The sequence below is a fragment of the Larus michahellis genome, chromosome 8 (genome assembly GCF_964199755.1).
Source record: "Larus michahellis chromosome 8, bLarMic1.1, whole genome shotgun sequence".
In the NCBI taxonomy this organism is placed as follows: Eukaryota; Metazoa; Chordata; class Aves; order Charadriiformes; family Laridae; genus Larus; species Larus michahellis.
In genome coordinates, this window is record NC_133903.1 from 28,667,973 (window position 1) to 28,681,658 (window position 13,686).

The 13,686-nt window shown below is 37.9% G+C and overlaps 1 protein-coding gene across 4 annotated transcripts in view; it reads right to left on the reverse strand.

Moving 5' to 3' along the window:
- HMCN1 (hemicentin 1) overlaps nt 1-13,686 on the reverse strand; it is a 188,609-nt gene that overhangs the window by 38,809 nt on the left and 136,114 nt on the right. For all 4 annotated transcript variants that reach the window (XM_074596824.1, XM_074596825.1, XM_074596826.1 and 1 more), the window contains 15 exons: nt 12,959-13,055; nt 9,872-10,033; nt 8,701-8,814; nt 8,379-8,581; nt 8,064-8,145; nt 7,802-7,933; nt 7,422-7,571; nt 6,692-6,851; nt 5,964-6,088; nt 4,232-4,415; nt 3,968-4,065; nt 3,316-3,594; nt 2,541-2,731; nt 1,284-1,365; nt 356-492 (listed from right to left, as the gene is read on the reverse strand). In XM_074596824.1, the coding sequence (XP_074452925.1) occupies nt 356-492; nt 1,284-1,365; nt 2,541-2,731; nt 3,316-3,594; nt 3,968-4,065; nt 4,232-4,415; nt 5,964-6,088; nt 6,692-6,851; nt 7,422-7,571; nt 7,802-7,933; nt 8,064-8,145; nt 8,379-8,581; nt 8,701-8,814; nt 9,872-10,033; nt 12,959-13,055 (2,196 nt within the window). The remainder of the gene's footprint in view (nt 1-355; nt 493-1,283; nt 1,366-2,540; nt 2,732-3,315; nt 3,595-3,967; nt 4,066-4,231; nt 4,416-5,963; nt 6,089-6,691; nt 6,852-7,421; nt 7,572-7,801; nt 7,934-8,063; nt 8,146-8,378; nt 8,582-8,700; nt 8,815-9,871; nt 10,034-12,958; nt 13,056-13,686) is intronic.

A 13,686-nucleotide genomic window follows, 5' to 3' on the forward strand; every position in this document is an offset into this window, starting at 1 on the left:
ATACCCAAAGGAAACATATAGTGTAGTCTTTTCTCAGCTACCTTTCCTGGGAAGCCATTCAGGAGTATACCGAAGGCTTCTAGCATTGTTCAGAGGATCCAGGAGAAGCAAGGGATCCCCCTAAAGGAAAAAAGAACAAGTAACAGCGGGATGGCCACTTCACATGCTTGCTAGCTTCAGGTACTCATTTAGGACTAACTCTATTTGTACTGGGGCTACTCAGCTTCTCTTGAATTCAAGGCACCGTAACTTGGACTGCGCTACAGGGGCAAGTAAACAGAATAAGGAACCTCAAACACCGTGTGTAAAAAATAAAGGGAGCAAAAGACTAGTACAAATAATGTAACCACTATACCTCTAGAAGTTCTCCATTTTTAAGCCAGGAGATTGTCGGAGGTGGCACAGCATCTGACTTGCATTCCAGTAGAACTTGTCTGTTCTGCAACACGGTGAGGTCCTGTGGACCACCAGTACCAGCAATGTTAGGAGGAACTGTTACAAAAATAAAGACAAAAAAATAAAACACAACACATATAAGTTACCATTAAAATTATCCGTTGAAAGCTTCCAATTTATTTCTTAAGTTTAAAATAAATACAAAGCTACAGTGCCATCAATTAGTTCTACTTTTCAATACCTGTGCCATGTATCACATTTGTTTAACCGGTGAACCTGCTTCCTACGTCACATGCTGGAAACTACTGTGACAGAAATTAATGTAGAGTCTGTTCTCAGTGATGGTACCAGCATTTAAGCCAGATGAAGCAGGGATCACCAAAGTTCCCTAAACTGTCCACCAGTAAACATGGAAGTTACAATCTTCAAGAAAAAATCCAAGGCATATTATAGAACTACAGAAGTCCCATTTATACTTTCTTTACTCTCATTAAATTTTATGTATTCGTTTCTAAATACATTTCTTACCTTTTTCTACTGAAAAACCAGCATGATCATAGATATCAGTATAGTTCACATCCTTTTTCAGTAAGCACAATCAACTCAGTCCAACTGAATACTGATACTATAACCTTCCTAGGTATTCAAAATATGAGACTTGGAATTATAACAGAAATCAGTGGAACTTTCCGTTTTAGTTGTGTATCATGTTCAGAATAGTTACACTTATTCAGAAATGTTAATTATGATCATATGGCGTAATATCACTTTTGCAAAACACATACTATTTCTTCTTAGTAATATGTAACTTGTTAAATGTAATACTGATACATACCTTTGTATTTTATCATTTGAAGGAATAATTTTTTTTCCTAAATTAAACTTACCATGCACTTTTACAAAATATTCCTTATCATCATCTCCTGCTGGGCTAGATGCCAAACACGTGTATCTTCCTGTGTCCTCCACCTAGAAACACACAAACAACTTCAGCAGAAACATCTGAATATGGGAAAAATTCAGAAAAACTGAAAGAGAATCATTGACAGCAACATATAACAGACAGCATTTAAGCAGAAAAAACAATAGATGAAGAATGCCTGAAAATAAATTAATAAATTTCTTGAAAACTTCTGTATTTTACCATGGTGGACCTGTACAGAGATGGCTTAGGAGCTGCAGGACCCCATAAAATCTCTCTGAATAATATACCTCCAGCAAGAACCCTTCTCTTTGTGATGCTTTTTGCAACCGGTAATCAATAAAGATGGAACTGGCTGTAGCTACCCATCTAAACAAGGGTCAGTTCTGGGTACTAAGGAAATCTTTTTGTGTGGACATACTCATTAATACCTTTATGCTTTCTCCTTCCTGTAAACTCTTCATTGTAAAGACAAGAAGTATTTGCTTTGCAAACGAAATGAGCAGCAATCAGACCTGAGCCCTGTCCCACTTCTGTTTGGTGAACTCGGGCCTGGCTGTCCACAGCTGAATATTGGTGTGGGTTTAACGGTTATTTTTCCCTTGACTCTTTTATTGTCTGAATTTATCTGAAAGTCCTTCTATTGTCTTTATTTATTTTTTCTTAACTTGCACACAGATGACACAGATGCAGCTTTTCTCTGTAAACTATGGCTTATACATGTGAGAAGCAAATGGATACTAGGAAAATCCCATTTAATAGAAAGAGAAGAAAGGCTGAGGAGGAACTACAAAACATGAAAGATGAAAAGCCAGACACAGTGACAAGAGTCAAATAAGTAGGAAATGAACAAGAACAGATTACAGACACAGACTCAAACCGGAAATGACCCCAGAAAAAAGATGAGTCCCTAGCATTGATTGTTCTCCTTTGTAACAAGAAGCACCAATAAACAAAAAAATTACAGAACTCTGAAATGAAGTAATAATGCTCAGAAGAGGCAGAAGTGCTTGGGCGCTCTCAGCCCATAATATGACTACTTGTTCTGTATGGGAAACTCAAGAACAAGGCTTGAAAAATATATTCTCCAACTGCAAATGCAGGTGAATGATTTTATAGAGGCTTTTTAGGACATCTCTTAGCACAGTCCTGATAGCAGGCCGATCTGCTCACTCCTCTATGGTTTGGCAAAACCAAGCCTATTTTGAAACAAATACTTTACCTGAGCACTGGCTATTCGAAGGACTTCTCTTAAGACATGAACGTTATCATTCTGCAGAAGTGGGCGCCCATCCTTCATCCACGAGATTATGGGGACTGGAATGCCAGAAGAGATGCAGAGAAGTTCAAGAGGGTTGTTAACAATGACAGAGAGCTCTTCTGGTTGATCTGAACCGTTGATGTGAGGTGGCTCTGCGGAAGGAAAAACATTCGAGTTCTTTATTGACTCAAAAAGCCTATAAAACTTGATACACAGCCTTATGGTTAGAGTTTGTAGAATTAGTCTACATTAGTATTATTTCTGACTGTGTCATGAACTCACTGAGTATCTCACGTGATTTCCATCCGCCTCTGTCTATTAATTTGAATATTTTATGAGTTGGAATTATTAGTTAGAAAGTTTTCATAATTTCAGGTAACATAAATTATACATCAGTGAATATGTCTTAGCGCTTTAGCTGTTGCACCTTCAGCTATGCCTTCAGCATCCTGTCAAACTGTATTTGTACTAACCAAAGCTGTTCATTTAAACCACATTAGTTTGTAAATCCATTTACTATTAATTACGGCATATTTTAGTACTCGGGAAACACTGGGGAAAAAAATACATACTATATTACACATTCACATATCTTTAGGTATCTTCCATTTCCTTAATTCTCCCATTTATCTCAGCAAATGCTTCTTGAAAATACCTAGAGATTTTTTAAATTGTTCTCCTGAGTAGATACACACTTACTGCTCGCATTTGGTTCAACTGAAAGGTTAATGCTTACCCAGCACTTTTAGGGAAAAGTGCTTGCTGGCATCTCCAGCTTCATTGGATGCAACACAAGTGTATTTGCCTGTGTCGCCAATCTCTGCTTTTACAAAATGGAGGACCATTCCATGGTTGCTTGACGTCAGGTGAGCTCCGAGGCTTAAAGGATGGCTGTTTTTAAACCAGGCCATGGTGGGTGCAGGACTGCCATCAGTAAGACACTTCAGCGAAGCTGAACTGCCTTTTACTACAGTGACGTCCTCTGTTCCTCCCGCGTTATCCAAGCTGGGTGGTACTGCCGAGAAACAAAGATCTCATTCATCCAGAGCACAACCCAGATATTCATTCTGAATATAAAAGAGTTGGAATGCAGCTACCCTTTTGTATTTCCCCACTTACATTCATCTTCAGCACATGTGTTAAAATTCATTTAGAAATTATATATTTTTATTCTTTCTAAAAAACCTGTGAGACGTTATGGGTGCCAATTAAAGTAAGGACTCTTCTAGGGTTAAAACACTTGCCATTAAAGTTTCCCTAATGATTACCTATGTAAGATATACTTGTGGCTGTCTACAACTTTAGGTTGGTGAAAAAGAACACTGAATTTTAGTTTTAAGAAATTAAGAAATACCATTCTTTACATAAAGCATTTCAGAGACACTCACCAAAAACTTGAAGGTTGTAATGTTTGTTGTCCACTCCAGCCCTGTTAGATGCCACACAAGTGTACGCACCAGTATCAGATATCTGCACTCGGGCAAGTCTAAAGAGAAAATCATTTTAAGCAAGCTGTAAATGGAATACATTCTCTTTATTATGGCATGGTTTGGATCAAATTGTATTCTTGCTTCCAAAAACAGTAGCACAATTATGCTGATATAGCAAAAGAGAACCGAAACCCCAGCTAGTCAAAACAGATGAAAACCAACCTGAGAATTTGCCCAGCTGACAGCAACCTGATTTGGGAGGAGACAGACAGAGGAAGGCCATTCTTTAGCCAGTTTATCTGTGGTGGTGGAGTTCCAGTAGCAGTACATTCAATATTTAGGGAGGTGTCCAAAAGGGCAGTGAGGTCCTCTGGTTCATCTTTATTATTGGCTATTGTTGGAGGAACTACATTTCGTAAATGTTGAAAAGGAAGATGTTAAAACCTGCTCCTAAAATCATTCCATGTTTTACCCTGCAGGAAATCCTGCACCTCATGCCCCACAAGCAATTCAATAAGATGGTCGCCATTTTTTTAAAGAGTAAATCCTCTAATGATAATATTGAGCACTAATAAATTACACATTTACATATTTAAAATCATTTGCACTTTAGAACGATAGTGGAAATCTCTCTTTGATTTCTCAGGCTGTGGCAAACAAGTGGAAGCTCAGAGCCTGAAGCTCCTGGGGAGAGAATGACGCTGCAGGAAGGAGCAAGCAGCCAAGCCTCAGAGGGAATGGGCTGAGCCGCTTAAGGGCCAGATGGGACTTGCATTTTGCTGCCACTCAAACTTACCTCCTTAAATAAACCTTAAATGAAGTGAAAGCTAAAATCATGCAGGAGGAAAGTTAGTTTATTAACTTCTAGATGTATATGTTGACTTAATTTTTAAATATAGAAAATTTCAAAATGCCTAGTTAAGTATTACAGCTGATTATTATAACAGAACTACTTTTTGGGCTTTTTAGTTTCATAGGTTAGTTTGAAAGTCTTGGTGTTGGGGGCAAGAAGGGACTCGCTATATAAAGAAGGCCCAACCGCGTGCAGCTCCAAGCTCTGGCTGACTTAAGATCCCGTCACACACCATGACAGTTGCAAAGATAAGACCATTTAAGTTGGTTACTGCTTGAACCTCAACCAATACAAACTGATCAAACAAGTCTCCACTGTTGTGTAGTGCTATTCTGTCCCCAAAAGATGTGATGTGGTCATTCAGTATTGTTATTTATTACATCAAAAGTCATCTTTTGTTACTCTGCTCATGCTCGTATTCCGATTGATTCCGCGCCTCTGTATAACTGGGACAGACACAGCTGTGGAACGCTGCCTACGCAGAACTCTTCACTCTTTCACACTAGTCATTGTACTTCATGAACACGTTTTTCACAAATTAAAACGTCCACTCTCTACACTGCTGAAGAAGAGTTATGCTTAATATCTTCTGTTTGTCAAACTGTGCAAGAGAAGAATTTCATCCAAACCTCTACCATTTTTCTTTTAAACTCTAAATAAACTGTTTCTCAGGGAAGGGGGGACCTTTAACTATTAGTTCCCTACCAGACTACTCTGGTTTTAGCCGATGTTCTTTGATTGGAATTAGTGAAGACAAACTAATGCAAGAAAAAAGCAGTATCATAGTAAATGAGCCCCAAGTGTATCTTTCTCTACCAGAAAAAAGAAAAACCACCGCAAGCAGAATTCCTCTATTACAAAATACACCAAAGAAATTAATTTCTGTTGATCCCAAAACATATTTAACAGCAATTTCAATCATTTTGTCATTGAAAGAACATCCTGTGTAATATACTGTGATATCTACAATACATGAAATTGAAAGCACATGCACGTAGTATTACACTGAAGACAGGCATTCATTTCTAGGCCCTCTCTTGGGAGAGCTTACAAAGATAGGGTTACGGACCAGATTTCAGTTTCACATCTGTGAAAACTCACCATATACGTTCAAGTTGAAAATTCGGTCTTCCTCTCCTGCAGGATTAGTAGCCACACAAGTGTATTTTCCTGTATCAGAACTGAGGGCTCTGAAAATGTTTAATGTGCTGCCATCTGGAGTTACTCTACAAGGAAGGTCATAAAATACAGTGAGTTTGTGTACTTATTCCTATGACCTGGCAAATAAACAGTCACTTTTGTACATTTAAATCAACTACCTCTATACTCTTGGGAGTTCAGCGAAAGAATCATTGTTTTTTGCAAAATATTGTTATTAGAGATAGGCTAGGAAGTTTTTCCTAGAGATGTCCTGTTTAACCTTGGATGAGGATTCAACTCCAGCCAGGCTTTTGAAGAACCCATAATGAAAAGCATCAAGAGTATAATGTTTCCATGCCTCAGATCTTTCCCCTCCAAAGGAACTTGATGGAACTTACTGACTTTAATAAACTTTATGAACCTGATGAACTTTAATGGAACTTATTAACTGAGAAAGAAACAGATATCATATACTTACCTCTGTACAAAAAAAAAGTCAACGTAATAACAAAGTATACTAGATTTATAGACACTAAAGAGGGAGATAATGTTCTTAACCTGGCTAAGCTAAGGCTCAGGCCTTCTTTACACTCCCTCCTTAGGCCCCTCTTTCATGTTCGCTCTTTAGGGTCCTCTGAGGTTTAAAATCATACAAGAAGAGAATGCAGCGTCTGCTTATCTTTGCTTGCCTTATTCTTTGCGAATTGTCACTGGCAACTGTTTTTCCATCTTTAAGCCATTGCACAACAGGCGCGGGGACTCCATTGGCATTGCAGACAAGCTGGATGCCTTCTCCCAGGAGGACGCTGACTTCACTAGGCATTTCAGAGCCAAGAATATTAGGAGGAACTGGAAACGCATGATGGAGGGAAGAGAAGAAACATAATCCAAACTATAAAGAGCTATAATGCAGTAGAGTTACTAGTGTTTATTGCAGTACCTCCATTCAAATCTAGTTTAGGAAGTATATAAACCACAATGGAGTATTTCAAGCAATTTCCGTCACATTTGATCAAACAAGCAGCTTGATAGTTAATTCCTAAAGTTTGGGAAAAACTGGCAGGCAGAGAGGGACACACACAAAAAAGGCAGCAGGTATCAGTGCTGCTGAATCCATATACGTGTGGTGCTCCACACTCAGGAAACCACTGTAGCTTCAGTGTTCAGTAGGAGGAAGGATGTGATGAGCAGCAAGCACACACAGGCTTCCTGAATCCTTTCCAGTTCTACAGTCAAGAGGTTAAGAAATTCTTTTTCATGCAAATTTCTGACTAACAGTACATAATCCTCTAACCATTTTCTGCTAGTTGCAGATGATAGAAATAATGGTTCGAATTCTCCACTTTTCTACGTGTTTATGTTATCTCCGTGTCTCCAGTACAGACATGGTGTCGTACTCTTTCAAGTCTCATGCCTTACCTTGAATGGAAAGCACATAACTTTTCTGAGCTTTTCCCTCTGTGTTTGAGGCAACACACGTGTAGGTCCCACTGTCTAGAAGCAAAGAGCGAGCAATCTGAAGCTTGCTTCCTCCAGATAAAATATGAACTTCAAGAGAATCGGAGTTTTCTGAAAGTATGTAAACAAGGAGTCATTCCAAACCAGACCACAGAGAGCAAACACATCTTGAGAAACTTTTCCATGAAAATTTCAGAGCAAAACACAACAAAGATTCCAATCAGTTAACATAAGAGTCTGCGCCTAGAGACAGATGAAGAAACACAAAATAGACAGCAAACAGCACAGTGGTGTCCCCACAGGGGACAAAAAGAGCAGAAGAGGGTGTGAGAGAATGTTACCTATTGGTTTTCCATTCTTAAGCCACGTTAATGTTGGTGGAGGAATTCCAGTAGCATCACACACAAGGGTAACAGGATTACTGATGGTTTCATTGACCAGCTCTTGTTCAGGGCCTTCTATATTTGGTGGCACTATGAATTGAATGGAAGCAATAAGAGTGGTTTGGTTACCAAATATTTTTGTAAACTGATTTTGAGTTCTCTACTCTACAATGTTAATTGTATTATAACAACTACTGCAGATCATGCAGAGTATGCTCACCATAAACATTAAGATGGAAATTTTTATCATCTCGTCCTGCAATATTTATGGCTTTGCACACATATTGGCCCGTGTCAGAAACCTAAAATAAAAATAAATTAAAAAATCTTATTATGGAGTCTTATTTTAATGCTACAGTTCAGTGATATTAACAGCCTTTGCCTCTGCCAACTCAAGGTCCTTTTCACAGAATGAAAGGCCTCCAGCAAATACCTCTCCTCCGCACAGCTAGTAGAATACACCAATAAAGAGCAAAATACTTGATTAACAGTAGCAAAGTAGTGGCGGATGCAGCATCCCACGAGCCTGGCCTACCTCTGCACCCTTGATTCGTAACGTTTGCCCATCTGCTAAGATCTCCACATTTGCAGACTCAGAAATTATGTGCCTGTTCTTGTACCAGGTGATGACTGGTGGTGGAATAGCGTTGGATTCACACTCTAGTATCACTGGGGTGCCCACTCTCACGTTAAGCACTGTCAGCGAGGTTCCACTATGGTCTTTGATGCTCGGGGGCACTGTAGAAGAAGCTCAGCATTATTTCTGCCTTCGTTCTGTGACGGGGCAGAAAATAACCTAAACAAACATACATTTTCAAAGCAATAGATGCTATTTCGGAAAATTGTAAAAAACAAACCAAGGACATTTAGGAAGCTCTTCTTCTGACTTTCCCCAGCTTGGTTTCTGGCAATACAAGTATATTCACCATCATCAGATAGTTTGGCTCGGGGAATCTGCAGAGTCCGAGCACCTGAAGTGGAGAGAGAAGGCTTGAAATATATTCTGTGGTTTTTGTATCAATCTCAAATGCTATTTTAAAATTGCAGGTCCAATAGAGTGAGCACAGGCACTAAATTAACATCAGATTCAAAAAAGCACTGCATTGCCATTGCTTTTTAAGGTTCGTTAATCCTCAAAAAATCCAGCTATGAGAAATAAAATCTGGGGGTAAATTTCATTAATGCTGTTAATTATAAACTTGGACCACAAATACTCCTTTTAGACCTGTTTCTTTCGTAACTGCTCACTGCTGTCTCCTAACATAACTGCATCCCTTCCACTTAACTTTGTCACTATCCCATTCTTTATTCCCCAGTCTCACCTGGCTCCATTTGGGAAGCTACTTACTGCCTGTGCATAATCACTGATCTGTACAGGTGCCTCTACTGCCAGTAAGCTATTTCCATGTCTATGCTTTAGTCTGTGCTGCAACACAGCCCCCATCTCATAATACCAGCACGACAGGACTGAGCACCACACAAGCGATCTGCGCTTGATACCCTGGGCTGAAGATAAGCAGCAGGAGCAGAAATGACACGGACACTCAGGGACCTTATTTACTGAGTAGCTTTGAATGGTTAAGATGACCTTCAAATACAAGGATTTCTTCCTGAGAGTTCAACAGGGTTAATCCAGTTTCCCACTGAATTCTATGGGAAGATTTTTACTTCTTGTCAGCGGAATTTATCTTAGCCTCCATCACAATTTCTGATCATTTCTTTGAAATGTGAGTCAAAGTGACTCAACTTTAATCTATACCTGTATCGGAGCCCATCTGGTATGTGACTTGCTCTCTAGCCTTTTCCACACAGTTTATTTCAGTGCTTTCAGCCTGAGCTAGTTTTCTTTAAAAGTGAACCCACCCAAGCGCCAAGAAATTATTAAACACAGTAGGCCAAGTGTCTTGTCTACTCACTGGAGCAATACTAGGAATATACTGGCTTCATAAATAATGGCCATTACCCTTATCAAGACAAAACAGACAGAAGTTGAGTCCAAAGGCTGTAGAAATAGCTGAGATTCCTCACCAGGCACAATAAAAGTGTTGGTATTTGAACTGATAGGTTTGCCATTCTTGAGCCAGCTGAGATCAGGAGGTGGAAAACCAGTGACCTCACAAGTCAGAGAGATGAAATTATTCACCACCACAGTCAAATTCTCAGGATTAGTACCAATGACACTTGGAGGAACTGCAGAAAGGAACACATTAATATTATCTATCACAGCGCCAGCCAACAATATTCCACAAGATCCTGATTTACTAAAATAAAGCTGAATTACTGAGTTCTGCCAAAGGGTCAAGTTGCAAAAGTCTTTCACAGCCTATGAATGGATCCACCGCTTTTTGGATGTACCTGGAAATATGACTGAAGTCAGTCTAATGGTCATTCCTGTTCCTACAAGTCACAAAAATTTCAATGATTTAATCTGCAGTCCTTCTGTGCTTGAGATTTGTGACAGCTAATTATCCTATAAGAGATCCTGCAGTTCCTGACTAATGCACTAGCAATTTTAAAACACTTTTCACAGGACACTTGCTATGTAAGGTAGGACAGATTAAGTTTACCTTGTCAGGATACGTACTATGACTAAGTATAATTTCTTCCTGATTGTATTGCTCCTCTTCTTTCTGAAATAGTCCATTTTCTCATTACAGAGAACCAAAAAATTATTCCTTCTGATACAGTTCAGAGTTCTTTTGTTAACCAGACAAACCTATTGTTTAATAGTGAGCTAAATGGTTTAAAATTCCGGCACACAAGCATTGCTCTAAGGGGTGCATTTTTAAACTTACAAGTCCCAGTATTTTTAAATACAAGAATATTTTGACATTTGACCTTTCTACAAGAACTATTTAAAATGAAATAACTGTAAATCTCTTCCTTTTAATAAACCCCAAGTTTTAGTTTCCATATTTTTGCAGTGTGGATATATAAAACACTTAAGAGGAAAGCAAAAGCATGTTCTTGGCGCTATTGGGTGGAAAAATCATTCCAAAGAACACATGGAATCCTCTTCTTCAAAGACAGAAATGTTAAAGTATTTTGGACCATATCCACCAGAAATACTCCAGCTGCTTTCTGTCACTTGAATGACACAAAACAGTCATTAAGCCAAGTTTATTGCTCCTCTGGGGCACTGCAGAAACAAGAGGAGTCAATGTAAATGGGTGAATTCAGTCCATATTTTTCGACTTGGAATAACTGAAGGTTATTTCCTTGATAATGAGAGTAAAATGGTTCACTAGAAAAAAATAAGAGAATTCTGATCTGATGACATTTTATAGTTATTTATATTTATTTACTTTTACAGTTACTTTCCCACAGATGTGATTATTGGCAGCGCAAGACAGTGGGACAAATACACAGGGCTAAATCTGAGCTATCTTTTAATGAGTTTTGCTTATACTGTATAAACGGTATATTTCAAATTCTGCAGCCTTCATGGCGTGTGCAAACAACTCGCAAATGTCCCACAGATAATCTGCATACAGACAGAATAAGGGGCTCAATTTTAGTACTCGGTGTTAAAATTACCTATTTATTATATATTAAGGTTAGAAGGTGAGATTTTAAAACTGAATGCTTCAATGTTTTAGAAGGTTTTATTTTAATTACTCACCTTTGAGACAAGAAGTGAATTTTTTAACTTATTAAAGATCATAATCTTTAATATTTTATTTAAATTTATGAAAGCAGTTCCATAGGAAACATAGAAAAATGCTGGAAAATAACCTTTTTTTGACAATTACAAAACAAAGATCATGCTGCTTAGTGACAATGCATTTTCAACAGCGCTTCACCCTGGGTGGTCTTTTCCTGAACAGCTATAGTCTAATTTTTCAAATGAAACGGTGTTCAGAGATTAATAGACCTAAATTGGTGGTACTGGTGAGCTAGAATTGAAGCTTCATGCAAATATTTCTTTTAAAAGTATTAGACTACAGTCATTATAAACAAATATTTTAAAGAGAATAAGTTTAAATTAAAACAGAAATGTCAAGAAAAGCAAAATATTTTGACTTTAAAATAGAACTCTATCATCAGAAAACCTGGACAGACTCCACTGAAAGAAAAGAACTTCTTCTCAGAGAACAACTCCAGGGAAAATTCTTCCCATGACAACACTGGTTTTGGCTAATTGTATTACTGAGCAGAAAGAGGCACTACAAATTTGTTTCATTTAGAATATAAATTAGCTGCACGTGTGAATGAGAAAAAATTTATTTCTTCTGTATGTAATAACCTGAATCATCAAATTCCTTGGATGCTGGTACTGTATTTAAGCGGGAGAGAGAAGACAGCATTCGTCTTCTTTCTGGTATGTAATACGGAAGATTAGCCAATTAGAAGGATGTGAAAAAGGACACTGATCATATGTAGAAGACTGTGATAAGAGTCTCAAATTGTACTGTGAAAGTAGAGAAAGATGTAGCTGACAGTATTCCTTGGTAGGTTTTAACATGTACTCCTGCAGATGATTTGGTGGGAGTAATGCTTATTTGATCTTCAATTCAGAACGGAAAGCTGAAAGTGGTGGGAGGAAGAGTGGGCAGAAATAAAAGAAGTTTAACTCTGAAATGTTAATTAGAGATATCCTGATTTTCTGAAGTTATCAGGAGAGGTAAGGGAAGGTGGTGGAGAGACTGTTTTTAAAATAATAGAAAATGTCTTAATTTCTTAATCGTATTTGTTTTAGACTTGTGATGCCAAAGGCTCAAATATATTTGAATCCTATTCTGCCTCAAGGAACCTAAGCTTTTACAATGCCATATATCTCCTTGATATCAGTTTGTAATTTATGATTTCAGGGCTTAGCAACACCTACATGTATATACACATAGCGACTACACAAGGCTCCCTCAATAATATTTTACACCTACATGGAATACATATAAAGAGCTGAAGCCATGGGGTATCACAAGCTACATTTTGCCAAGGTACTTTAAAATTATATTTGATTTCTAGCATGTCAGAATCTCCATTACAACCAATAAGACAACTTACATGCATAAAGCTAAGTATGTGCCTAAGCACTCCGCTAAAATTAACACATTCAGGCTAAACTAACATTTGAAAGAAGACCACCAGAAAATCATGGATTACTGTACTTACCATGAACATTTAGGTTAAAATACTTTTTGGCACTTCCAGCTATGTTTTCCACAATGCAGACGTACCTCCCGGTATCTGTTATTTGGGAATTCAAAATCTAAGTAAAAGAAACAAGATTGTTGTTAAGCCAATACATAAGACAACTTACTGTTAAAGCATCAAGTTTTGGTGTCTGCAGGGTTTTTTTGGTTTGATTTGGTTTTTCACTAATGCCTTTGCAGCGTTATGAAGAAGCCAATCTGAGAAACTTCCACTGATGCTACTCCTTTCAGAATCTGTTATGCAAATCTGTGCGGCTCAAACCTCCAGAAAAGTCAACATAGTATCTTTCACATTAAATTCATTCAAATTGAATAACAAGACAACTACTCAGAAAAATATTTGAAATAAAAAAATGTAATGTTCTATATGTTTCTTATCTTTTATTGTATTCTTAGATCACACTATGAAAATGGAGATAATTAAGTTCAGCTCTCTGTTTTAACAGTTTCATCCAGTATCATCCACTGGTTGTGTGGAGGGGTGGAGGGGCAGGGTACTGTTCTTCAGAATTCACTATTTTCTTCAAATAAATACAAACCAGAACATTTTGCAATAATTAAACTCTGTTAGGGAAACCTGGAAAAAATTCACAACAACAAGTTGTTCTCCACAAAAATGAACATTATTTTAAACCAAGTGATTTCACGGAAGCGGTTCACAGCACGACCCCAAAAATAGTTGGGTCA